The sequence below is a fragment of the Primulina eburnea genome, chromosome 4, assembly GCF_022965805.1.
Source record: "Primulina eburnea isolate SZY01 chromosome 4, ASM2296580v1, whole genome shotgun sequence".
Classification (NCBI taxonomy): domain Eukaryota; kingdom Viridiplantae; phylum Streptophyta; class Magnoliopsida; order Lamiales; family Gesneriaceae; genus Primulina; species Primulina eburnea.
The window spans coordinates 45086170-45112785 of NC_133104.1; the positions used below are offsets into that span (position 1 = coordinate 45086170).

Below are 26616 nucleotides of genomic sequence, written 5' to 3' on the forward strand. Positions count from 1 at the left end.
GTGAGACGGATCTCTTATTTGGGTCATCCATGAAAAAGTATTTTTTATGATAAAAGTATTACTTTTTATTGTGAATATGAGTAGAGTTGACCTGTCTCACAGATTAAGATCCGTGAGACGATCTAATATGAGACTCACTCTTTTCTCAATGTACTTTATCTCTTTTTATATATATTATTATTATCTCGGAGAATATGTCCGAAAAATTGTCTATTCGCTGATTTTATATTGATCTGTTTAAATAATGTTATGACTTATTTTTGGGGATGTCAAGATTTTTTTTGGTGAGCTAGTAACTCTTTTTTTTTATGCAATTTATTATGTCTTAAAAATACTTTGTTTATTATTATTAAATGTGGCCGAAGACATGAATTAGTTTTCTATTGTGTTGTATTTAGAGGTTTGTCTGTTTCATAATTCAATCATGTGAGAAGAAAGATTAATGTTCTTGTTTTTAAAAAATTTGGTTCACGGGTCTACCCGGCTACGTTTCATATTCGGGGTGGGACATGTCCGAAGAACATTTAACCGGAGTGTGATGAATAATATGTCAAAGTTTTCTTCATGAGGCAGATTTTGGATTTAGCCATACCCGCTCCATACACATCCCATTTACTTATCTAATAATACATATAAATCTTTTCAATAATTACTTTTTTAATAGATAATATTATAAAATTAAAAAAAAATGAGAGAAAGATGACCATGGAAATAGTCGATGAAGCTTCGAGAGATATTAATTAAAAATAGACTCGGTCAACAATTTTTTTTGAAACCCAAAATTTGGAGAGTATATTGTCAATATAATGTAGAATGTCATTTTTTATAACACAAAGTGTGATTGGCTCACGTCTCAGTTTTACGAGACATAATTCTTCTTATTTGAGTTATTTATAAAAAAAATTATTATTTTTATATGGAAATATTACTTGTCACAAAAAACTCTACTACTTTTAGATATAATAGATGACTAAAATTAAATCACAAAATACTTTCATTCGTGCCAACTAAAAAATAACGACGGAGGACAAAATGAGTATTGAAATATCATAGTGGGAACATTTCTCACAAAATCCAAATTTCGAGCGTTCGAGGTCTGTGAATAACATGACGTCTTTCTACACGACGCGCAATCCGTTGTGTGGTGCCTCATCGATACAACACACCCGCAAGAAACAACTTACATTTCTGGTGCATAGAGAAAGGGCAACCCCTGTAATTTCCAGTAAAATTATCACTGATGGCCCTCGCAATATGCAATCTTCAACCCCTTCTCGTGTTTCCACTCCGACAAAGAAGAATCCCTTCAAAAGTTCGATTTATAAGAGCCCACGTCAACCAAGAAAAGTCCCAACTCCAGTTGTTTTCTTCTTACAAAACTTACCATTGCATTTTCCGGGTAAAATCAGCTTCAGTAAATGGGTACCCTATTAGCAGTGATGACAGTAAATCATCCGAAGAGTACGCACAAGTAGCTTTGAGCGATAAATTGAAGAATTGGATTAAACTTGTGAGAGAAATTTTTCCCGGTGGAGAGTGGTGGAGGCTCTCTAGTGAGGATATTGATCTTGGGCTTACGTCTAAACCGGTGACAGTTTTACGGGCTCTTCAGAAAATGTGGGAGTTGATAGCCCAGGATCGATGGGTTGTTTATACGGCTTTTGCCACACTCATTGTTGCAGCTGTATGTGACGTTCAGTATTAAATTCTTAGTTGTGTTAAAGAACTGTGATATGGACTCGAGTTGTATTCATATGTTAAAAAAATATGCTTTGTTATGTTGTTTAGGTCGACAAAATTGTATTTTTTCAGAAAATTACAAGCAGTCAGGAATATTCAAAAGTTTAGGGACTCCAAATTAAAGCTGTTAGAGTGATTAGTTTTGCTGATGATATGATGGTTGCCTCCTAGTTCAAACGCAATTATCTTTTCAGAAGTTTTGAAGTGTTTTAGCTTTATTTGGTTTGTTTTGACTGATTGTAAAGCATGAAGTGTTGTTTGTTTTGTCCTGGATTCTTTCCTTCCTGAATCTCGTTCTTATGCTTCAGCTTTCAGAGATATCCATTCCACATTACCTGACTGCGTCAATCTTTTCTGCTGAAAGTAGTAAAACTGCTCTGTTCCATCAGAATGTGCGCCTACTGGTTATGCTATGTATTATGGCAGGAGTATGCAGGTTGACATCTAAACTGCAGTGTCCCCCTTATTGTATTATGCAATATTGGGTTGCTGGCCTTAAACCTGTACACGTTACACATTTGGTTGTATATACTGCTGATCTTGTTCAATATTTTAAACTTACAGTGGCATACGTGGTTGCATGTTTGGCATTGCGAATATGATCCTAGTGAGTACTCTGACCATTATGTTCTTTAACCTACATCATCTTTTGACGTTTGAATCCATTGGAATGTAGCAAGAGAACAGCGAGGCTGCCACACGTTCTGCAAAGAAAAGATAAAATATTACTAGCAAGTTGCTGTTGTTATTTTCTTTTCTCGAAGGAACTTACATAAATAAGATATAGATAAGTCAGTCAAAGAGTACATTTGGATTGAGTAACTCTTATTAAAATAGTTTTTTGCTTAAAAAAATATTTGTGTTTCAATGGAGAAGCCGAATTAAAACCACTTTTTCAGAAGATGGAAAATGTGACTTTTGAGTTTCTGCTTGAGCCTTTCCTTGAAAAAGAAAGAAAAGCTTTTTTTTACTATTACTAAACTTAAAACTATTTCTAAAAGCTCTTTAAATGGCTGATCTTGTTGAATTTTCTATCCAAACTAGCCAAAGAGAGAGCTTCAGTGCCATAGCTCACAAATAATTAGTTCTTATAAAAGGGTGTGGTATTTCTTGATAGCAGGAGAGCAAATCCATTCATTTCTTGTTGAAGAAGTTGACAGTGGAGTTTATCATCTAATATTTTCACATACCATGGCTCCTCCCAGTTTATACACAAAAGCCAATTTGTTCAAAATCTTTTGCACATATATTATCATGATATTTATTTATCTTATTTTAACTCATGGTATGGTAACTATATGGTTTGATCTCAATGGTTAGGTAAAGCGACTGAGGGAAAGAGTATACTCCACCCTTCTTCTTCAGGTTGTTGGGCTAACCTACTTGTTTATGGAATATTCCGTCTTTTCATCTGCATCCTCGTAGCTTGATTGTTTTGTGAATAATATATGTGCTATTTATTCATTCCATGTACATTCTTTGTAGGATACATCATTTTTTGACTCAGAAACAGTAGGTGGTTTGACGAGTAGGCTTGGGTCTGACTGCCAACAAGTTTCTCGCGTCATAGGAAATGACCTAAATCTCATATTGCGGAATGTACTTCAGGTTGGTTTGTTATATAACATATATTCTCCAGATTGGGTATCAAGTGATAACAATTTTTCTTTGTATAGGGGACCGGCGCTTTGATCTATCTGTTGATTCTGTCACTGCCACTTGGATTATTTGTATTGGGCATTTGTGCCTCACTCTTGAGCATCATGCTTGTATATGGCATGTAAGAATTTGTTGGCTACTTTTCGTGTGCTCACTGATCTTCAGGAAAATATGTGATCTTTGATTGCATTTGATGACAACAAATAACAGAAGAGATCTTTGATGATAGTATTTAAATGAAACTGATTCTCACTCCTAGATTATTCTAACTTCACCGTTTACACATATTTATTTATATTGTTAGATTTAGTTTAGCTTTAGTTGCATTGATGATTATCTTCTCTTACAGGTATCAGAAGAAATCTGCTAAGTTAATTCAAGAGTTCACGGCTTCTGCCAATGAAGTAAAATCAAGATTATCTTAGTTAATAGTTCATCTGCACTGCACCTAGTTGCCTAATTGTCACATATTATATACTGTCCATGTGTTCCCGTGTAGGTTGCGCAAGAGACATTTTCTTTAATGAGAACCATTCGAGTTTACGGAACAGAGAAACTAGAATTTGGAAGGTGACTTCCACTGTAACTTTTTGATGATATATTAATTTTGACGTTACAGCGATGTGAAAAGTATCTACTTTTCATGATGTATAGATATAAAAAATGGTTAGAGAAACTAGCTGACATTAGCTTACGACAAAGTGCTGCTTATGGGGTTTGGAATTTCAGCTTCAACACTCTGTATCACTCAACACAGGTTAAGTAATTTAATGAGAAAACTCCTTGCTGTCCTCCTTTTTTTGCTTAGTTTATATCTGGATTGTGCTCTCCTAGTAAATATGTAAAATGGAAATATTTATGGTCTCAATTCATGGATGCGTAGTTCTGTTTGATGCTTATTGCTTAGAAGTGTTGAATTTCATAGGTTATTGCTGTGCTGATAGGAGGAATGTCTATTATTGCTGGTCATATTACGGCGGAGCAGCTTACCAAGTTCGTATTGTACAGTGAATGGCTAATCTATTCGACATGGTGGATTGGAGACAATTTATCGTCATTGATGCAGTCCGTAGGAGCAAGCGAAAAAGTTTTTCAATTGATGGATCTTTCACCTAGCGATCAGTTTACTGCAGAAGGCATGCACTTCTCAACACTTAATCTGAATATTTAAGTAGTCTATTAATGCAGCATATCCGGAAAAAGTAATTTTTTTGTTAATGATTATGTTATGACTTTGTACAATTTACTCAAAACCTCATATTCATATTTATTTACTTTTTCTTTAGTCAGTTAGTCAATCTTAACATGTTCCAGGATCAAAGTTGCAAAAGTTGAAGGGACAAGTTGAATTTAGTGATGTGACCTTTTACTATCCATCAAGAACCTCGGTGAGATTTTCATATCTGACATTGTCAAAATTTGTTTTCTTGTATACCATGAAGCTCTCTTTCTTGCATACTACATAGAGCATAGGCAGAAGCAGACTATGGATTTAGGACGAGGGTATACAGCGCCAAGGGGGTGAAGAGAACTCAATTTAAGGAAAAAGACATAAAATTTCAATTTTTTATTTAATTTGGGGGGGTGGGACTTTTGCCCCTGTCTGTAGGAACGACTTTATGGTATACGATAAGTCCATGATTCACGTCTTCCAGTTTTAAATACTAGAAAATTCAGACTATTCAGCTGCTTGTGTATTTCTTAGAAAGTAGAAAAGCCTATATTTAGATTTATCGACAACAATAAGAGCTAACATCACCGCAATATTTTTATGAGTTGTATAAGTTGCTTTCGATTTTGACGTATCTGCCTGTCCATCCATTCCTCGGAGCTAAGCTGATTCTTGATAGTTTATAATTGGCTAATTGTACCGAGAAAATTTGTCCACTACAAGTTCAATATTACAAAATTGTCTACCACTATATTTTTTCAATTTACACTGCGATGGAAAAATGCAATATCGTGATGTCCCTTCTTTGTTCAATGGAGCTTGAATTTTGTCTTTGTTATGATTTATATCTTTTTCCCCAAGAGAACAGGTTTCTGTACTGCAAGATTTCAACCTAGTGCTGCATCCTGGGGAAGTAGTTGCTATTGTGAGTGTACTTTTTTTAAAGTTGTGAAGTGTTACAACTTTTTTGTAAGTTGTGAAAGTACTAGAAAACTCTCTGGATATTTTGTGGATTTTGTATCCCTTGATTTATTATTTTTTATATAATGACCTCGAGACATGAAATTACCTCTTCGCTACGATAATTTTTCAAGGTCGGCCTCAGTGGTAGTGGAAAGAGCACTATAGTGAACCTTCTACTTCGTCTTTATGAACCTACCAAGGGTCAGGTATTGTTCGAAAGTAGACCTTTGTTCATGTAAGTTAAGAAATATATTTGTGTCGGACAATTTCACTTTGTGGCGGTTTGTGTTGGTTGTAAGTTTTATTAATAGTTCTTGTCTCAAGTGTAGATACTGATTGATGGCTACCCTCTGAAAGGACTGAACATTAAGTGGCTGAGAGAAAGAATCGGATACGTGGGACAGGTACTTTGGAGCAACTTTTATCCTGAACAAAATATAAGTTACTGTAAAACGTATCGTTTGTTTTTCATCTAAGTAGGAACCTCGCCTCTTCCGTATGGATGTAAGTTCAAATATAAGATATGGATGTCCCCGAAGTATTAGCCAGCAGGATGTGGAATGGGCAGCTAAGCAAGCCTCCGCCCACGAATTCATCTTGTCTCTTCCTAATGGTTACCAAACACTCGTCGATGATGATTTGCTCAGTGGGGGACAAAAGCAACGAATTGCAATTGCTAGGGCCGTTCTTAGAGATCCTAGTATCTTGATTCTTGATGAAGCTACTAGTGCATTGGATGCTGAAAGCGAGCACAATGTTAAGGTAAAAATGGGCCCGTGAGGAAGTAGAAAAAATGTTTGCACACTTATTCACTGACTTGTTGTTGTATATAGGGGATTCTCCGATCAGTGCAAAGTGGACAAGAAACCAAGAGAACGGTTGTCATAATTGCTCATAGGTTAGTTGTCTAACGGCCGTGTAATGAGCTGTCCTGTATCAGATTGTGGGGATATATGAATGGCTTTATATGATTACTCTTCTAACAACTTGAGTTTACCATTATTTATGTAAGCTAGCTGAAAACTTTTTTGTTGGTGACTTCCTTGCACAGGCTTTCAACAATCCAAGCCGCGGATAGAATAATAGTGATGGATGGTGGCAAAATTGTCGAGGTATGTATCGGTGCTTGATTTTAAATGATACATGATTCGTTCATCTTGCTTCTTTCATGGATTCCAAGCACAATTTTAGATGGGTAACCACTTGGAGCTTCTACAAAGAGATGGCTTGTATGCACGATTAATCAGAAGGCAGGCAGATGCTGTTGCTTGATCTGCATAGCCAGCAGATATTTACTTAAAGAAAGACACGCGTTCGCTCCTACAAGGTTTGAATCATATGACATAAGCAGAAGACAATGACCATTAATACTCTCAATCATATCTAGAGTCACCCCGGTAGTCTAAATTGGGATTCTACAGCGGTTAAGCTCCTCGGCTTTTTTTGACACGAGGATGGAGGCTACATGTTTCTCGGTGAAGAGATTTCTTTGTCCATCGTGGTGGTTCTTGGATTCTTTCCATTGAGAAGTATAGAGTTGGCTTCATGACATGTCGCTCTTTTCACAGAGAAAAGCAATGGCAATTATTCATTCTTGTTTAATAGCCAATATTTCACTTGACATGGTGCAGTTATTATTTTTTGGCATTTCAGATGTTACTATAGATTTATATTGTAATCTTTAGGAATATGAATAATATCACTTTAATCTTGAATTAGAATAGAAGCGATAATAAAAAAGAATTAGAAATCTAACAAAATTTAGAATGTTATTGTTTGAAAAATCGGAATGTATATTGTGATAATTTGAGGTATGAACAAACCAACTACTTCCAAACTTTCAATATCAACTTTATTTTTTTTATTACAATCGGCGGAGAAGCGAGTCTGGAACTCTGTCAAGTTGAGAAAAGAATTCGATATCAGATCCGGGTGAAAGAGAGTATGACAGATATAATAAATGTATATGAAAACTTGTAATAAAATAATACCAAAATCCGGCTCATTACCATCCTTGTTTGTGTCGCATAATTGAAAACACCCATATTAAAGTGGAACAGAATAAGTGGATTGAGGATGTTACACCCAATTCAGTATTGGGGCCCGAAGGTATTGATAGGCCCATTTGACGAAGTGGGTTTAGTTTTCAAATTGGGCTGGCCAATGCAGTTCGTGTACCATACCTCCTCATTTGGTCTTCTCGCTCCACCTGCAGCAGCAATGGCGGCGACGGCGAGACGGCTGGTGACACTTGGTGGGAAGGGTTCGTTACTCACATCCTCGGACGTGTTTGAGGTTGCACACGGCATTTCTCGTATCACCATCGATCCCTCTGCTCTTTCCAGACGCCCTACTGTGACTTCCAATTCCACCAGTAATCTTTCATTTTCAATTCCCAATTACTTTTCCCTGGAGGAATTCAGGGCTTCCTTGCTTCTCCTTTTGAGCAAGGTACTACTTTCCTCTTCCTCTGCATCCGCCTCTTCGCAGCTTCTCCAAATTATTGAACAAGATGCCAGGAGTTCCGATTACAACCTAGAAGGCGCCGTTTTTAATGAAGTGGGCGTCGTAGATTACGCAATGGCGGCGATCGATGGCGTTTCCGCTTTGATAGACCACTGCTCTTCCGGCGTATCGACTGTTGCTGACGCCGTTGCTGCTATTTCATGCGAGGCTTTGGGAGCTGATGGTTCGCCCTTTAACTTGATCGATTCTGGTGATGGTTCTTCAGCCAAGGACGATGTTGCTGTGGCTGCGGATTTTAAAGTCTTTTTTAACGGCTCCAAGCTCGTTAATTCAGGAAAGAAGCCAGTGGACTCTGCTGTGGCGGAGATTCCTTCGGTCCATGGGAATTTTAGGGAGATTTTGAGGTTGCTCCACTCGAAAACTAGAGTTCAATTAAACTCAGGTTTTAGAGTTGGTTCACCCAAGGCCATGGCCACTGCATTGTCGTCTTTGGCTTTGTCTCTCTGGAACTTGGGGGACTTAAGTTGTCAACGAATAAAGCTCATCGTTACCAATTCGATGTCGAATAAGGATCTGACATCTCGTTTGTCTAATATGTTGGATGCTAAATGTCCAAGGATCGAGCTTTTGGAAGAACTGTGTGAATCTTCACAGGCCGCACTTCGAAATAAGGATTCCCTTTTGTTCGTGCATAAAATTTATGAATTACTAGATGCCGTGAGGAAGGTTGTTTCTTGGGAGGCTGTAGTTGCATTTGTTTCCCTTGAAGGAAGCGAGCTGGTTGAGAAAAATCAATCCGACATCGGAAGTTTGAATGGGCCTCTGACTGCAGATAGCTCCAAAACAGAAAAGAAGTTTGATAAGAAAAGGAAGGTCCAACTGGGGAAAGGAACTAATGCTCTCATTCAGTTCATCAAGGACCGGCTTCTGGGCGAAGCAACAAATTTTGACTTGGATAAATTTTCTGAGAATTTCCTTTCCTCGATGGACCCAGTAGATTCTGGTTATGATCATCTTTTGAAGAAGATCAGAGAAATCGTGGAAAGCAATGAGAGTCGAAGACTTCCCAAGCTCCCGAAGGTATAATGGTGCAGATAGTATTGAGTACAACTGTGGCTGGCGCCCTCCGCAGCTAAATGTCGAGTCGGGGCAGTTTTTCTTTCTAAATTTTTTTGAAAGTAATATTTATAACATAATTTTAATTAATTTTAATATAATTATAATTATAATTATTTTAAGTAGTTTATTTTATATAAATAAGGAATGGGATTTAAATAGAATTTGGTAAAAATTAATTCGTAACTGTGTTAATAAATGGATAATTGTGAAATAAAAGATTTGTTGGAGAATATAATAAGTAATATTATAAGAATTTTTGTTTTAGAGTAAAATTGAAAATATATGGTTTGGACATGAGTTCTGCATTTGTTGCATAGTTTTAGAAATTTTAGTGCAAAACATGTCAAAAAGTAGTCGTAAGGAATCAGGAAATGATAAGTTTTGATATGAATTTAATAATTTTGTACTGTGATGTTACTTAGGGTACTCGTGATTTTGCAAAGGAGCAGATGGCTGTCAGAGAGAGAGCATTCTCGATAATAGTCGAGGTTTTCAAGAGGCACGGTGCCATGGCCTTAGATACGCCTGCCTTTGAATTGAGAGAGACTCTTATGGGAAAGTACGGTGAAGACTCAAAGTTGATATATGATTTAGCTGATCAGGTAAGCCATTTGTTTCCACACTGACTTTTTCAAACAAAATTGTGCTACCAAGTTTTATCACACATTTATAATGAGAACATTTTTTTTTTAGCTTTTTTTAGTTGTCTTTTCAAACTAAATGCTCCACTCATGATTCAAAATTCATGTATAAACATGTATGCTATGGCACCGTTGCCTGGAGCATAGTTATTATGATAACATTTAGCGAAATCTATGCACCGAATCCTTTGTATTCTATTCTTTTGTTTGTTTAGATCTAAATTTGTTTCATACCTATGTTGGCAGGGTGGAGAACTCTGTTCACTTCGTTATGATCTGACAGTTCCATTCGCTCGATTTGTTGCTATGAATGGTATAACATCATTCAAAAGATATCAAATTGCAAAGGTCTACCGAAGGGACAATCCATCGAAGGGGCGATACCGTGAATTTTATCAGTGTGACTTTGATATTGCGGGTCAATTTGAGAAAATGGGGCCAGACTTTGAGGTCGTAAAAATATTGACAGAGTTGCTAGATGAGCTAGATATTGGGGATTATGAGGTAATTGAAATCATAAAAGCAACATTAATTACCCTAGTAGCTGGCATAAATAAAATCAAAACCGGTGAAAGTCATTTGTTTTTGTTGTTCTTTGCTCGTGCTCGGTTCACTGACATTCATCATCTTAAAGTTGTTTTTCATAAAAATCTCTAAGTAGTTTCATAAGAACTTTTTTAGTGTTTAAACTTAACTTAAAATTGTAACTTTTCCAGGTTAAGTTGAATCACCGGAAGTTGCTCGATGGAATGTTGGCCATTTGTGGGGTGCCGCAAGCAAAATTTAGAACTATTTGCTCAAGTATTGACAAGCTAGACAAACAGACATTTGATCAGATAAAGAGAGAAATGGTGAGTTTCAGGATCTTGTTCTCATTTATTGTCTCCGTAGTTCCTTTTAAGTGGTGTTAACATTATTTTATATTGTCCTGATTTTGCCATAACTGGTTTGGAGGATTTTAGAGCATGTCCTCTAGTGAATGCTTGCTGAGACAGATCACCCATTCATGTCACTTGTGTAGGTTGAAGAAAAAGGGCTAACTAAGGAGATTGCAGAGAAGATTGGAACTTTTGTTAAACACAGGGGCTCACCGGTGGAATTATTGAACATGCTAAAACAGGAAGGCAGTGAGTTTTTAAAAAACAGGGAAGCTGAGCTTGCTTTGGATGAATTGGAGATTTTGTTCAAAGCTTTGGAGAAGTCCAAGTCCAATAAAAAAATAGTTTTTGATTTGAGTCTTGCAAGAGGTTTGGATTACTATACTGGAGTCATATTTGAAGCTGTTTTTAAAGGCGCTACGCAGGTATTTTCAAAATTCTGTAGTAAAACTATTCTTCATCTTTGGTATGTTTATCTAAAATACCTGTTGGCATATTTATCTATAAAAAGTGCAAATACTTGTCCTTGAATACAAAAATACCCATTCAACTTAATGAGATGCTTTTTTTTTAGCCTTAACAAGCTCCTCGTTCTTATCTATATTTTCTTTATTGTTATTGCATTAGCCTAATTTAATTCCTTCCAAATATCTGTATTAAAGCATTTATCTGCAGGTGGGTTCAATTGCTGCTGGCGGACGTTATGACAATCTCATTGGCATGTTTGGGACGAAGCAGGTTCCTGCAGTTGGAATCAGCTTAGGAATAGAAAGAGTATTCACGATAATGGAGCAGCTACAAAAAGATAGAAACCTGGTATAAACTGTTATTTCTGTCACAAATTCAACTTACATTAAAATATTTCACCTCTATTATCACCATACGAGCATGCTGCAAATTCATTTACTCGACTTTCCGTTGAGGTGTTGCCCTAGTATGATTTTGTGCCATCTGGGTTTGTAAATTTGGGGTATTTGTAAAAACTATAAGGACATTGAATTCTATCCCTTGTCAGGAAATCCGAGCAACTGAAACTCAGGTCCTTGTGAGCATTCTTGGTGATGATTTATCCTTGGGTGCGGAATTAGTGAGTGAACTGTGGGGTGCCAAGCTGAAAGCTGAAGTTATGATCAATAAGAGAGTGATGAAGCACATTGACCGTGCCCGAGAATCCAGGATACCGTTTATGGTGATTGTAGGAGAACGTGAATTGAATGAAGGAATCGTAAAACTGAAAGATTTAGCTGCTGCTACTGAGCATGAAGTTCCCAGAAGCAACCTTGTCGAGGAGCTTCAAAGACGGCTGAACAGTATATCACCTTAAAACACCACCACAAATTGCCAAGATCAGATTGTCATTTGGTATTTAAGATATATACACATGATATTTTTCTTTTTCTTTTGTATTTTTTCCTTCTCAATGAGAGATTACGAGTGGGGCGGCTATGAAGATCATCCGTTAACTTCACATATAGCAGAATCAACGCTTCTCTTGCAGTGAATGTTGACATGTCATTCGTTTCCAAAACGAATTGAATCGGAATATTTTTCTGCATAACATTGGTCTGGAATTGTGTGTATCCTTCATCTTTGTGCTTATTTTTTGGTCACAAGGACCTGTCCAGGACTTTATTAGGATTTGATGAAGACCACATTATATTTATTTTCGGACAAATTTTTTCACTCTCGATCGATCGCCAGGTTACTTTCCGTGATGGATGTACGGCCTCCTGAGATTATCTTCCCGGGTTGGAAGTGCTGGAAAATTAAATTCTTGATTATAAATAATTTGGAAGCAGTGGCTGGTAAGTAATGATATAAACATCTTCCAAATAAAACAGTAAGTCCAGACACTTGCCCCATGAAGTTTGGGAGCAGTAGTGCTTCATCCTAAAGCTAACTAATCAATCACAGACACAGTGGTACAAGTTACTTAAAACTCTTTTTTCTTTTTTTAATGCGGGTTATAAAGTAAAAAGTATTTTCGGCTCCAGGTTTTTACCTTTCGTTCGGAATTTGAATCAAACAGGAGAAGGGAACGATCATTTGATTTGTGGCACTAGAAATCAGAAAATCGTGACAGATTAATTATAAGGATAAGAATGTGATATATAATATAAGGATAAGTTAAGGATAAATAAGAGGTAGGATATTATATTTAATGTTTGATATGATTTTAATAAGATTGATTAAATTTATATATTAGATTATAATGATAAAATTAACCTTATCATAATAAATTTTATAATTTCAAAGTTGTTGCTTGAGTTCATATTTTTTATTTGTTCATACATCGATAGTGATTGCATGATTTATTTATTTTTATCTAATTTTATATATTATATAATATGATAATTGAGCCTTTGATTTTGTGAGACAAGTCAAATATCAATTTTTAATGTTAATCGGGTGATACTAATAATTTTGTTAAGATTTATAAAAATTATTTATATAATTATCTCGAATTCATTTATATAATTATCATATTATATAATATATAAAAATAAATAAAAATATTTATTCGATTCTAATTTCTACCAACTAGCATAGATTTATAAAAATCATTTATAAATTGAGGGTAATTAAGTCATTTGAAATATATTTTATCCTTAAATAAAAATTGTCACACCTAATAGAAGGGATATTTTTATCAATCATTCCCTTATTCCATGAACCAAACTATGCTTTAGTCGTTTGCAAATATGAGAAATGGAGAGAAACATTTTCAAACCTCAACCAATCAAATTTTTTTTATATGAAAAAAAAAAAATTATATGAGTCGCCGAAAGTTTTAGGAGTAAAGCGGTAATCCAAATAAATAAAGGGCTAAAATATTTAATATCATATAGATGACGGATGATAATGGATTTTTACATTCATAGGATATAAACCCAACCCTAGACTCCCTCGGCCATCGCTAAACCTCAGCTTTCCAGTGGTGTTCTTGAGTCAGGGCATTATTATCAACCAGTTGGTGGAAATATAACCATCTACGAGCTATCGTTCTCGTACCACTTACTACAAGGCTTGAAAAATGCAGCACGACGAGGTCATATGGCAGGTCATCAGGCACAAGCATTGCAGTTTCATGGCCAAGTAAACGTTTTTCTGCTTTTACCCTAAATTATAACCGTCGTTTGAGTTTTTTTGGTTATGTCTTGATCTGTGAGGGTTCTTCTCTCTGTTGATTTCGTTGGTGTAGAATCGAAACTGGGATATTCTGTCGAAACCCTTATAATGTGACGGGTATTTGCAATCGGAGCTCCTGTCCTCTCGCTAACAGTCGCTACGCCACCATACGCGACCATGAAGGTATGCTTTTGTGCAATTTAATCACAGAACTTGAGTGCTTTGAATTTGAGTTCCTATATTTTGATCCGCTCCAATTGTTCATTTCGTTGCTGGATGTTGGGTTTTTTTATTTTGCAGGGGTTTTTTATTTGTATATGAAAACTATAGAAAGGGCACATATGCCCAATAAATTGTGGGAAAGAGTTAAATTGCCGAGAAACTATGAGAAGGCACTTGAAATAATTGACAAGCACCTGGTATTGAATCATTTCACTGATTTTGCTGTATCTGTGTCATGTTGCTCGCATTTTCTGAACATCGAGTGCTGATGATTTAACAGATGTACTGGCCGAAGCTACTTGTGCACAAAACAAAGCAAAGATTAACTAAGATGACACAAATGCGGATTCGCATGAGGAAACTTACCTTAAAAACAAGGTTCACACTTTCTTTGCCCTAATGTGATATTTTAGGCATTGGAAGATGCGATCTTTAGTGATTCTCTACTCAAATTGTGTGGATACTGGATACTTTTAAAAGTTTGGTTTTATTCTTTCTGTTTGCCTGTCTGGCATTAGATACTTGCATTTATTTAATTTAATGGTGGTAGCCTTCACTTTAGCAAAGTTAAATTGAACTCCACTAGTTTCCTTTTTTAGTGGTATTGTATGTTCAAGTATTCTGTCTACAGTCCCTCGATCAATGATAATTTATCATTTATCTTCGACATACTTTTAACGTGATGTACTATGTACAGAGAGAAGATCATGACAACACCTAGGAAGGAAAAGAAAAGAGAAGCTCGGAGAGAGGAAAAAGCTGAGAAGGCAGCAGTATTAGAGAAAGTCAGTATTCCAATACAATATTACTTCCCTGCAGAATGTTTCGCATAATTTTGTGTTGTGGTGTGCCTTGAGGAAACTAAAACTAATACCTCCTTGCAGAGTATAGAAAAGGAATTACTTGAACGCCTGAAGAAAGGAGTTTATGGTGACATCTATAATTATCCTGTGGACAAGTACAATGAAATCCTTGATAAAGAGGTTGTAAAAGATACTGTTAGTGACTATGAAGAAGAGGAGGTAGGCAAAATGGGGAGTGATTCATCCATGTAATTATTTTGTTCTCCATTTGAGCAATATTTTATTGTTGGTATGTGCAGGAACCTATGATAGAATATGTTGAAGGATATGAGGAGCTTGAAGAGGAGGAGGACATGGAAGATTTTGGTGGGTTCGAATTCAGAGAAGCTGAAATGGATGATGATGCTGGTAAAATTTCTCGTGGCTTTGTTCTTGGCTTAAAAACATGTGTTAGTTGAGCTTTAAGAGTGGTAGATTCCAACGAATGGATACTTGATTTTATTTCTTTTGTGAAGCATCAATGCCTTTGATTTGGAGATATTTAATTGCGAAGCTATTAGTTAGTTAGAGAATCTAAATGTTGCAGATGAAATGGATGATGATATCGAAGAGACCCTGGTTGTTGAACGTAAGAAAGGAAGAAAGGATTCTGCACAAAAGCTGGATAAAGAACATGGAGCCAAGTTGAAGAAGAAAGCAAAAGTACTTGTTGAGGTAAGTTATGATTCTGGTATCTATATTTCCTTATCCACTGCTCCCTTGATTCCCCTTTTACTACAGATTTGTATATCGCATTCATCGTCCATAAGTAATTACCTCCAACACTATACTCTGTGTTCTAGGTTGAGCACGAAGATACAAGTGAAAGACGAAGAGAGATACTGTGAAAGTCTTTTATATCAGTTCATGTTCAATTATAGTCATACAATTTGTTGTGCGATTGAGGCCCGATGAATTAGCTATCGCTTGCCAGCTCCGTAGACAGTGCAAAGTTACCGGAGAGTAACTGATATTGCTAATTTCACGAATTTAGAATTTGAGTGGCCTCTCCTTGACTAATTGCTCACCATTTTGATTGGTCAAGAGGCAAAGCTCTTTATTTAATCAGACCTGCCTTTTTTTGAAAAGGGGGAAATTTTGGGACTGTTGTTTTGTCATCATATATTTTGTAAATCCATGCTGTTAAAGAAAAACTTTAGTGCATGAACATTTGCCAATTCATTTGTCTTTTCAGCTCGATGAACACTGTACATGTTCAGATTTTAGTTTGAATTGGTGGGACCGGGCTTGGATTTAGAATCCAGGTGTTCATATCAAGCTTGGGAACTTGATTAACAAAACCCATCTGGTTCAAATCGGTAATAAAGCAGTAAAAGGTAATTATGTGAAATACTAATGTTATGCATAACCAATTAATTTTAGAATAATTTTAATTAGATTGAGTGATCTATTTTAAATTTTATATCTGTACTATATTAATTACATGCATGAATTCTTATAGTTGCATGCATGTGTCCCCTCCCTAGCTTGACTTGTGAAAATTCTCATTATAAATGTAACCTTCTTCCTCACCCTTAACCACACAAAAAGTGAAATTTCACGGAAGAGGCGACGTAGGAGTTATTCAAATCTCCGAACATCCATAAATTTTTGTGTTATTACTTCATTTATTTATTCTATCTTTCAATTATTTCATTTCCGCAACTGTTATCAGTTAAACTGATTGTCATTGACAGACAAGATTCCTAGTTTCAGTTTGTCACAAACTGACACTTCATTCGAAAAGACGTTAAAATCGTGAGTGTTTATTCAACCCTCATTCTAAACACATTTCAACCTATCAACCAATCCTAACAGTTCACCATTAGAATAATCACCGAGATCGTCACAAATATTACCACCACGATCATTAGCTTGACGTAAACTGAATTCATAATCAACAAAATCACCACGACCATTGTTATTGATGTGTATGTGGAATTTAGAACCACCAGAATCATCATAAGCATGTGAACCAAATTCATTATCAACATTATTGTCACAAATAACTTGAACTTTCTACTGAAATATTTCACATGAAGTAAAGGCCTATGATGTATAGCCACAATTCATGTATACTCAATCTTTCAGCATTGACATGGTTACTTCAGCGTCATCAAAATTTATGGTTTCATATCCACCATTCAACCCCGAGCACCATCCAAGCTCTTCTCGCTAATTATTTTTTCTTTTCCATCATATCGGAACAAAACAATGGTCTGCGTCATTTTCTGTAGAAAAAAAAAAAGAAATAAGTATACTGTTAAGTTAAAAAAAATGCATCACTCAAAATTAAAGGAAATTGAAAATCAAAATTAAAATTATCTATGCATCTCATGTATGAACCTATTTTTTTCTTAAAAAAAATTAATACAAAATTTATTTTATTCTTTGATAATTCTGAAGAAAATATCAAACGCACTTCTTTTTCTAAAAAGTTACTAATACAAAATTTATCTTATTTTTGGTGATTTGAAGCAAATATAAAAACAACGGATGTTAAAAAAAAGTTAATAATATCCAAAAAGTTCTTCGGAAATTCTAAAGTAATAGGATATTAAAAGTTGACTTTCTTAGTTTTTTTTTTCATTTTTTGTGTTATTCTTAAATCAATAGAATATTAAAATTCAAGAACCTCCATTACTATAACATCACTACTTGTCTTATTCTTTTTAAAAAATAAATAAATGTGAAAGCAATTTACATTCTTCTATTTTTTTTTTTGCTTTTTCACGTACTTCGCAGGCAAATGAACAAAAATAACATAAATGATTAAAAGTAAACAAATAATAGAAGTTATACATGTAATCGTTACTTGGGATAAGCAAATGATGTCAGACTGTTTTCTTTTTTGGTATGAAAGATATGTAGAAGAAAACATAAGAAAGAAAATAATCTAGAATATGAGAAAATGTATAATGATAGAGAATACGAGGGGAGGTGCCTAAAAAATGATATGCCGAGGAGGGAAAATCAATATTTTAGATTAGAGTAAATGAGTGTTTAGGTTAGAATAATTATGTTTGAGCATGTAAGGGTAATTTTGACCATATTCATATAGAAATTAAAATGGTTAGAAGGTCAAAAATCTAATAACTTATCTATGAAGGTTATATTTCACATTATCCCCATTTTTTAACCATCCAAACACACTGTTAGTTTTTTTTTTTTTTTTTTTTTAATTCCCATTCCAGGAATTTTCGGGGTTGTGAATAAATCTAGGGTTCGGAGATAATTCTTTTGGCGATTTGTAACTGCATTTTAGCCAGGTGGTTTTTAGCTATGATTATATGTCTTTAGATTAGTCTTTAGATCCTCTGATTTGTTAACATGTTTAATATGTAATGAGTAAAATTTAGTATTTAGTGCTAATTTTGCTTTTGATTACTTTTGCAAAATGTATTCTGGTTTTCTATCGATAAATTTTCTGATTTATTTCTGGCCAGTTTAAAACTTCAAAAAACCAGTTCATTGGGCATGTAGATTCTTTTTATTCTGCCATTCAAGGTGTTGCATGATCTTTATTAACGTCATTTCACAGTGGAGAAGTATTTAAATTTATGTGGTATTTTAATCTGTAGGACCCTGGACGAAGATTGATAATGTCAAGATTGAAATGTAATTTACGAGGGCTTGATATCAAAGCCTTGTTCTTTCTATTCTTGTTGGTACCGACTTGTGTCTTTGTTATATATGTCCATGGCCAGAAAGAAGACTTTATAGGAATCTTCTCCTAAGTCCTTCCATGAAATACCTCACTACTATCACGAGAACGTGTTTACGGAGAATCTCTACAAATTAACTTCATGGTTAGGAAATTCCTCGGCGTGTTTATGGATGCTGTCTTGTTTAGCAATGAGGTTGACATCCTCAAGCTACGTTGGAAAGAGTTGTACCCCTACGTGACCAAATTCGTGTTGCTTGAGTCAAATTCTACATTCACCGGGCTGCCCAAGCCTTGTGTCTTTTCTTATGTTCGAGACTAATTCAAGTTTCTTGAGCCGAGATTAAACTATGTGCTAGTTCCAGGGAGATTTAAAAAAGGCGAATACCCTTTTGTCGAGGAAGCATATCAAAGACTTGCACTTGATTATCTTCTTAAACAAGCTGGTATTCAGGATGATGACTTGTTAATAATGTCTGATGTTGATGAGATATGGAGCAGACAAGATTAATCTTTTAATATTGTGTGATGGCATTTCTCCAATTCTACAAAACATAAATTCGAGGGCCGATTTATTGGAATTTAAAAAGAAAAAGCAACCCTCCAGTTGAGTGGGATAAACGAAGTAGTTGGTGCGATCAACTCAATTTTGTTTTTTTTTCTACTTGAAAACGATTAAAAAAAAATGCAAGCAGAACATTATTTGACATACGTATACATGTAACAGTGGTCTGACAATGAAGTACAAATTATAATATGAAACTATAAAGATACACCAATTTTATCCTGTGCAAATACAATGGAGTTGTTTGTATGCAACTATCTCAATCATCTCATACTGTCTGTGTGTCTATCTATCTATCTATCTATCTATCTATCTATCTACCTATGACTTGTAAAATTTGAAGGATCAATTCCAATGGACTTGTAATAAGTTTTTTCTGCATTTTCTAACCGATTTTTGAACATTTCCCACTCCCTTGTACACCTCAATCTCACCTAGAACAAATAAAACAAAAACCAAATTGAATTATTGGGTAATACACATACATACATACATATTGGAGCTAAAACGACAATCAAGGATTAAGATCAAGACTGCGAGAGCAAAACGTACGGAGTTATAAATATATTCACAGTTGTCAAAGTAAGGCATGTTCTGGTTAACAGGTCCAGAATTGTTAAAGAAGTATGAATGCGTACCCCTTGCCATGGAGCTTGTCCATTCTCTGCCATCCCCTGTCATAAAATGAGACCGGGTTAAGTTGAGTCACGTTTACGATTCTGATTAAGTTGTAAAATTATAATGTTGTTTTAAAGCATAGAGCTTAAGCTTTTTTACCTGGTCTCCTAATGAAGGAAGAGTTTTGTGAACAATCCATTGGGCATCAACAACTCCGATTTTTTCATGAGCAGGCTACAATGAAAGCATATATATAGTCAGATGCCAAAAAAATATTAGACCCAAAAAAAGAGGTCCATTGAAATGGTAAGAGTCGTATTGCCACACAGAGACGAGACCGACCTCAACACATTTTTGGAGGGCAAAATCGAGACCCCATCCATGGACCAAGTCATTCTACAATAAGAATATGGAGGCAAGTAAATAAAAAGACTAAGGGGGAAATGAAGTGATTTGAGGATTCATGAAAAAGTAATGATTGCAAAACATTTACAACAATTACCTGAATCAAATGCCATGCACAGCGCCATGCCTCCCGAGAAAAGACAGGAGCCATGATTTCTACAAACCTTTGTTAGAATGCAAAATAAAATTGATATTAATAAGCTAAAAAGAAATACAATTTGATAATAAAATAAATGGGTGTTGGAATTCTTACGCTGCACAGGGGGGCAACTGCTGGTTAGAACACCAGCCGGGCCTCTCCTTTACTTCCCTGTGTTTAAAAGAAAGTAAAAGAAGGATAATTTTAGACCTCACATCAAAAGAAATAAAGAAAATGTGGCCTTAAGATAGTGAGTGCATGGATTTTTTCTTACTTGTGAACTTCATGATCACTTTGTCGTTTTGTCATTTCCCAAGTAGTTCTCCTAGTTGGCTCCAAACCCGGCTGTGAAATTTCTAAACCATGCTTCCTCACAAGTTTAATATATCTAGAATTCGCGGCACACAAAAGAAATGGTGTGAGTAAGCTGGCCAAATTTATGTCACAAAAGAATATGCTCACTAGACTCACTCTTCTGCGTTAAAATTTTCAACCCCGAGGTCTTCATCCCAAATAAAAATGTAGTCGTATGGTGCAACAATGTCTGGATGTAGAAACCTTTTAGCGTACCACCTTTTTATGAAATTCATAGATAAATTTCAACGTCAATAATTATTTCCTAGCACAATTTATTTACAAGTTTCAGAATTGATTAAAGATAATAATCATACCATTTTGTCTGTTTAATAGCACTAACATGAATAGCTCGCTTGGACCACTCAAACTCATCCCATTCACTTGTTCGTCCATCATAATGAAATAAAAGAACGGTAAAATTCTCTGAAAACTGTAGCGACATAGTGAGATCAGAACATAGTTTAAGGGCTGTATAATAAAATTAGAAGTTCACCAACCTTTTTCACTGCTGCGTCAATGTTATTCTTTTGATTGTAACCAACCGTAAAGGCGACCAGATATTTTGGTTCGATGGCCAAGTCCTAATCAGTGATACGATAAAGATATCAAATTCAAGTTAACTGAACCAACAAATTCAAACATATGATTTTAAGAGCATCCAACTGGCTCCAGTGTAAGTAATCTAAGCAAAGCCTTTCTTTTATCCATTTTACACTCGACAAAAATAATGGTAATCAGTTGGAATACTTTCTCTATGGAGAATAAAGTGACGATTTTTTTGAGTACAAATCATCGCTGAACATCAGCTTTTTTTATCACTAATCTCACCATAGCATACAACTTTTCTAATTTTTCGTATCAATTCTTTCTCCCCTCTTATGCTAATGATCCCATTCTTGTTCGATAACATGAAAGTTCCCATTCATATTGAGGGCCAACTATATAGACTAGACAAGAAGTTGCTATCGACATAAGCAACATCATTCAAAATCTCGACGGTGAATCAGTTCCTCAGTTCAAATGGAGACACTATTAATAAGAAACCAAAACAGAGAAGTGTGACATAGGAAAGTAAAATGCTCACCTCACTAGGTAATCCCCATAATCTCCGGAGATAGAGATCTGACTCAGATGCAACAATGGCCGGAGGCAATCTTTCTGCTCCTTTTGGATTTGATGGGACCCAAATCTAAAACACAATAAGTTTATAAAACAATGTTATCAGAAACTTTTGAAAGTGTTATTTTACTAGTACAACAGCAAGGATACAGGCATTATGTACTAGTACAATAGCAAGGATACAGGCATTATGTAGATACATTCACCAAGCCGAATTTTTGTTTTTGGGTGCCAAACTGGGGGAACATTAAAAATGACACTTTTTTGTATCTCGGTAAACCATGATATCTCTGCCACAAGATATCCTCGATTACATTAACCAAATAAATAGATATAAAAGATTACAATAATTTGAATTATACATAACATAAATGTATAGTTATCTCGATTAGCAACAAAGATTATACCTTTGATAAATCCTTTGTGGTTTGATTTGCAGAAGAATTGTTCCCAACATTCGTTGGCGTATGCTGAGAAGTAACAGTTGCTTGGGTAGAGTTAGCTAAACTTTTGTTCCCAATTATTGTAATATCATGAAGGATAACGGAGGTGATATTTAGCTGCCAAATAACAAAATAGAATTAGTAGTCACACAAAATACAAAGCATAGATTAGCACAGGGCAGTAAATTCAATCAGTCATTTCGCAGAGACATGAACATTTTCCATACCTTTGTTAAGGGAAGTGAAGGAAAGGACACTCCTATAAAGAAGCCAAACATGATACCGACACTGATCGTAATGAAAATCCTCATAGTTTCGTTTGGTTTGTTGACAAGAGTGCTGAAAGAACAAGATCGAAAGCTATGTAACAATCTCCTCACATACAAAATTGAAGGCGTTTTCCACTTGCCTAATGTAACCAAATGATACATACCTACGTGCAATATTCCCCTTTCTATACAGCATGTCAGATTCCATATTCATAGTTTAGAGGCTGCTTTACATTTCCCAATTAAGCTTCAAGCAAACACTCTGCACAAAGAAAGTGCAGATATGCTTTCACAGAAATACAAAAAACAATCGAGAAGGATATATTGAAATCGCAAATATAGGTAGAAACTAATTACTAACTTAAAAGCCCGTACTGTTGATTATAATACAAGAGGTCCCTTCTAAGAGCAAATATTAGGAGCAAAAAACGATTACCCCCACATGCCTATCGCTCCACAATTAGCTCCACGGACCATTTTTAAACAAGCAACAAAGCACATGCCACCCTTTGATATTCTCAATAGTTGACTTTTATACAAAGATCACAACTTTGATATGCCCGAAAAAGCAATCCACATGGTGAAAAACCTTTGACTATTTCAACCAATAACAGCTTATACTCGTCAAAGAATCTAATATTTTTAACACAAAAATTATAATTGAAAAATTTGATATTATTAGAATTCAAACACGTAGAAACAAACAACTGGGCTTTTCTTAAATTTAAAGATACAACGATACTTCGATAACATCGATGATATTTTTCATAAAGAAATGAACTTTGGCATTATCCGCATAAACACGATACAATCACCTTGTACATGCGATTAAATCATCAAGCGTTTACGCCTGTATGGGGAAGCAAGAACCCGGAAATGATCTCGAGGATATTGCCGACAAAAGTCGGGGAACCACGACAAAGAAACAAGAAAACGTGGGGGACGAGCAGCTCTTTCAACGCATGAATTACGAATGGAGAAAACCGTTGAGCTAGGAGTTTTTCAGAGAACAGAAAGATGGTGAAATCTGTATGAAAAATAAAGGTCGGAGTCGGAGAAATCACAAGTAGACGAATTGATGTGCAGTCGGATATACGACTATTCTGAACAAGGTCAACCAGGAAAATTGTGAGCTTAATTAAATTCTTCAAGGTTTCACGCGCCGTGTAGAAATTTTTTAAATTTTATCTATGGTTTTGCCACATCAACAATATCGTTCAGTGTATTGACAAAATAATTTCTACATTAATACTATCTTATTGAATTAATGATCAAATATTATTTTTTATATTGTAAAACCGTTAATTTATTACACTCTTTTTTAATTAATGACAACATATTATATTTTAGTTTTTAAAAATATTGTTAAGTGTTTACATGCATAATATATCACACACATACGACTTGTATACGTACTGCAATCCATAAAAAATATATATAGTCTATTTAAAATTTTTATTCAATCTATAATTTATACCCGGTCTTGTGCTGATTACCTCAAGCATATACAGTCTATTTGAAAATTTATGTCATGTAGCTTTGAGATTTTTATGTTTCCGTTAGAGGATTCCACCGATAATGGTAATAAAAGTTCGTGTTGCAACAAAAATTGGTGAAAGAACGACATTATGCTGGATTAGATTGTTGCATGTAACATACTCTGACCCCGTTCAAGACTCGGAAAAATAAACAAGAAGCTTCATAATTCATGCGCCATGCCCAGTAATTATAATTTACACAACATAATTACAAAAGGCAAACAATAATGTTAATAAAAATCAGTCAAAGCGATTTGAAATCACTTGTTTTAGATATGACACTCTAAGACATTGATTTCGTATTTGTCGAGCCTTAGAGCACCTTTGCAAGCTTTATAAAGAATTAATAAAAAGAAAAGAAAAGAAAAAGAGACCAACTTCACTGAATACAGTGACCATTACACATTTTGATGCTACAGATTTTCTAAATGGTTTCTCTGAAAATTATCAATATATTGGTGGAATAGAAATATAAAATATGTTATTTTTCATATACTCTTATGATAATGTTTTATTATGATATATGTTATAATCAATAGACTGGTAGAATATAAATGTAAAATATTTTATTTTTCATATACTCATATGATAATATTTTATTGTATAATTATGATATGCGTTATATTTTTCAATAAATTACATATGTATTGTCAGTAATTTTTTTCATTGCATTTTTGTTTTTGAAGTTCGAATATGGAAAATGCTATGAACAGAGCTAAATAAGGAACTAATCTCATGGAAGTTTGCATACCTGATAGTGGTACAATGCATACTATTCTCCGAGATAAAATATATTTTGGAACAAAAACAATAGTAAATATAATATGAGGTCATGTAGACTTGATTAAAAGTTGTAGTAAAGCACATTTTTTGCTACCTAGTTGTACAAAATTTCTGATAAATGATGTTTTGTGTTCACCATAATCGAAAAGAAATTTGTTGAGTTTTAATGACATATATTCTCATGGGTATGATAGTCAGAAAATAAATTAAGGAAATGAGAAATATACTTGTCTTACTGCATATAAATCAGCAAAGAAGTATGTAGTTGAAAAACTACCAATGCTCCCTACTAGATTGCATTATACATATGATAGTTGATAATTCTTCAATATTAATTCATTAGCATGACCGACTAGGACATCCTGCTTCAACAATGATGCGAAGAATTATAGAAAATACACATAGTCATCCGCTGAAGGATCAAAGATATTTCAAAATAATAAGTTTCAATGTAAAACATATACTCTTGGAAAACTTATTATAAGACAATCACCAGCTAAAATACAAACTGAATCATCCATGTTTCTTGAACGTATTCAGGTGATATTTGTGGGCCAATTTATCCACCTTGTAGAATATTTAAATATTTTATGATATTGATCGATGTCTCCAGTAAATGGTCACATGTATATAATTATCAACTCGAAAATGTGGCATTTGCAAGATTAGTTGCTCAAATAATAAAATTGCGGAATCAATTTTCCGATTATACAATCTTTAAAATTAGACTTGATAATGCTGATAAATTTACTTCCCAAACTTTCAATGATTGTTTTATGCCAATGGAAATCACTATTGAGCATCATGTTGCTCATGTATATACACAAAATGAATTAGCTGAATCATTGATTAAACATTTACAACTGATTGCTAGACCAATGATTATGAAAACAAAACTTCATGTTCTATATGGGGATATGCAATTTTACATGCTGATGAATTAATTCGCATCAGACTAAATGCATATAATAAATATTCCCCATTGCAGCTTGCCTTTGGTAAAGAACCAGACATTTCTCATTTGAGAATTTTTGGATGTATGGTATATGTGCCTATTGCACCGCCTCAACGAACAAAATGGATCTCAAAGAGAGATCAGAATTTATATCGGTTATGATAGCCCATCAATCATTTGATATCTTGAGCCTTAGGCATGCGACGTCTTTACAACATATTTTGTTGATTGTCATTTTAATGAGAAAATCTTCCCAATGTTAGGAGGATAAAAGAAACATATCGAAAATGAAATTATATGGTATGCATCATCATTGTTATGTCTGGATCCAAAAACTAAACAATATGAGCAACACTTAATGAAAAATGGATATGCAAACAATTCAATATGCCCTTGCATTTTCATTAAGAAAACAACATAAGGATGCGTAATTATTGTTGTATTTGTTGATGATTTAAACATCATTAGAGCGAATGAGGAAATTCAAGAAGTTGTGTTGTTCTTGAAGGAAGAATTTGGAATGAAGAACCTTGGAAAAACAAAGTGTTGTCTGAGTTTGCAAATTGAATAAAAAAATGTGGAATATTTGTTCACCAGTCAAATTATACAGAAAATGTCCTTAAACGATTAAGTACTCCAATGGTTGTTGTTAGATCATTAAACATAGAAAAAGATCAATTCCGTCTATGTGAAGATGATGAAGTTATTCTTGGTCAAGAAAGTATCATATCTAAGTGTTATTGATGCCCTTGTGTATCTGGCAAATTGTACAATACCTGATATATCTTTTGTTGTAAATTTATTCGCGAGATTAGCTCATAACCAACAAAAAGACACTGTAACGGAATTAAACATATATTCTGTATCTACAAGGAATGACAAACTCGAGACTTTTGTACTTAAAAGATACCAATCAAAGTATAATTGGTTA

General features: G+C 34.7%; 4 protein-coding genes and 1 pseudogene across 5 annotated transcripts; 4 read left to right on the forward strand and 1 right to left on the reverse strand.

Annotated features, from left to right (window-relative positions):
- Positions 1-1072: 1072 nt before the first annotated feature.
- Positions 1073-7248, forward strand: LOC140829523 (ABC transporter B family member 26, chloroplastic). The gene is made up of 18 exons (XM_073192806.1): positions 1073-1684; positions 2049-2176; positions 2305-2347; positions 3061-3105; positions 3226-3348; positions 3417-3520; positions 3749-3803; positions 3899-3969; positions 4054-4156; positions 4325-4535; positions 4714-4787; positions 5439-5495; positions 5665-5739; positions 5863-5937; positions 6014-6295; positions 6367-6431; positions 6585-6645; positions 6725-7248. Exons 1-18 carry the CDS (start codon positions 1241-1243, stop codon positions 6803-6805), a joined length of 2097 nt encoding a protein of 698 aa, XP_073048907.1. The 5' UTR covers positions 1073-1240; the 3' UTR covers positions 6806-7248.
- A 433-nt stretch (positions 7249-7681) lies between these two features.
- Positions 7682-12300, forward strand: LOC140829524 (histidine--tRNA ligase, cytoplasmic-like). Its single transcript, XM_073192807.1, has 7 exons — positions 7682-9079; positions 9541-9720; positions 10006-10263; positions 10476-10610; positions 10781-11062; positions 11313-11453; positions 11653-12300. Exons 1-7 carry the CDS (start codon positions 7697-7699, stop codon positions 11959-11961), a joined length of 2688 nt encoding a protein of 895 aa, XP_073048908.1. The 5' UTR covers positions 7682-7696; the 3' UTR covers positions 11962-12300.
- A 1198-nt stretch (positions 12301-13498) lies between these two features.
- Positions 13499-16030, forward strand: LOC140829525 (uncharacterized). Its single transcript, XM_073192808.1, has 9 exons — positions 13499-13733; positions 13840-13949; positions 14067-14185; positions 14269-14366; positions 14686-14773; positions 14873-15010; positions 15091-15199; positions 15378-15505; positions 15634-16030. Exons 1-9 carry the CDS (start codon positions 13672-13674, stop codon positions 15676-15678), a joined length of 897 nt encoding a protein of 298 aa, XP_073048909.1. The 5' UTR covers positions 13499-13671; the 3' UTR covers positions 15679-16030.
- Positions 16031-18165: 2135 nt separating this feature from the next.
- Positions 18166-19105, forward strand: LOC140830365 (uncharacterized; annotated as a pseudogene).
- Positions 19106-19169: 64 nt separating this feature from the next.
- LOC140829526 (uncharacterized) lies at positions 19170-23538 on the reverse strand. Of its 2 annotated transcripts, none has more exons than XM_073192809.1 (15): positions 23225-23538; positions 22574-22671; positions 22368-22479; positions 22105-22257; positions 21663-21767; positions 21076-21159; positions 20893-21008; positions 20693-20794; positions 20496-20609; positions 20336-20392; positions 20180-20246; positions 20020-20073; positions 19837-19911; positions 19698-19733; positions 19170-19493 (listed from the first exon to the last, which is right to left on the reverse strand). In XM_073192809.1, exons 2-15 carry the CDS (start codon positions 22621-22623, stop codon positions 19377-19379), a joined length of 1242 nt encoding a protein of 413 aa, XP_073048910.1. In that variant the 5' UTR covers positions 22624-22671; positions 23225-23538; the 3' UTR covers positions 19170-19376. The 2 variants fall into 2 exon arrangements, with proteins under 2 accessions (XP_073048910.1, XP_073048911.1); XM_073192810.1 differs by lacking the exon at positions 23225-23538 and adding an exon at positions 22785-23204.
- Positions 23539-26616: the final 3078 nt, after the last annotated feature.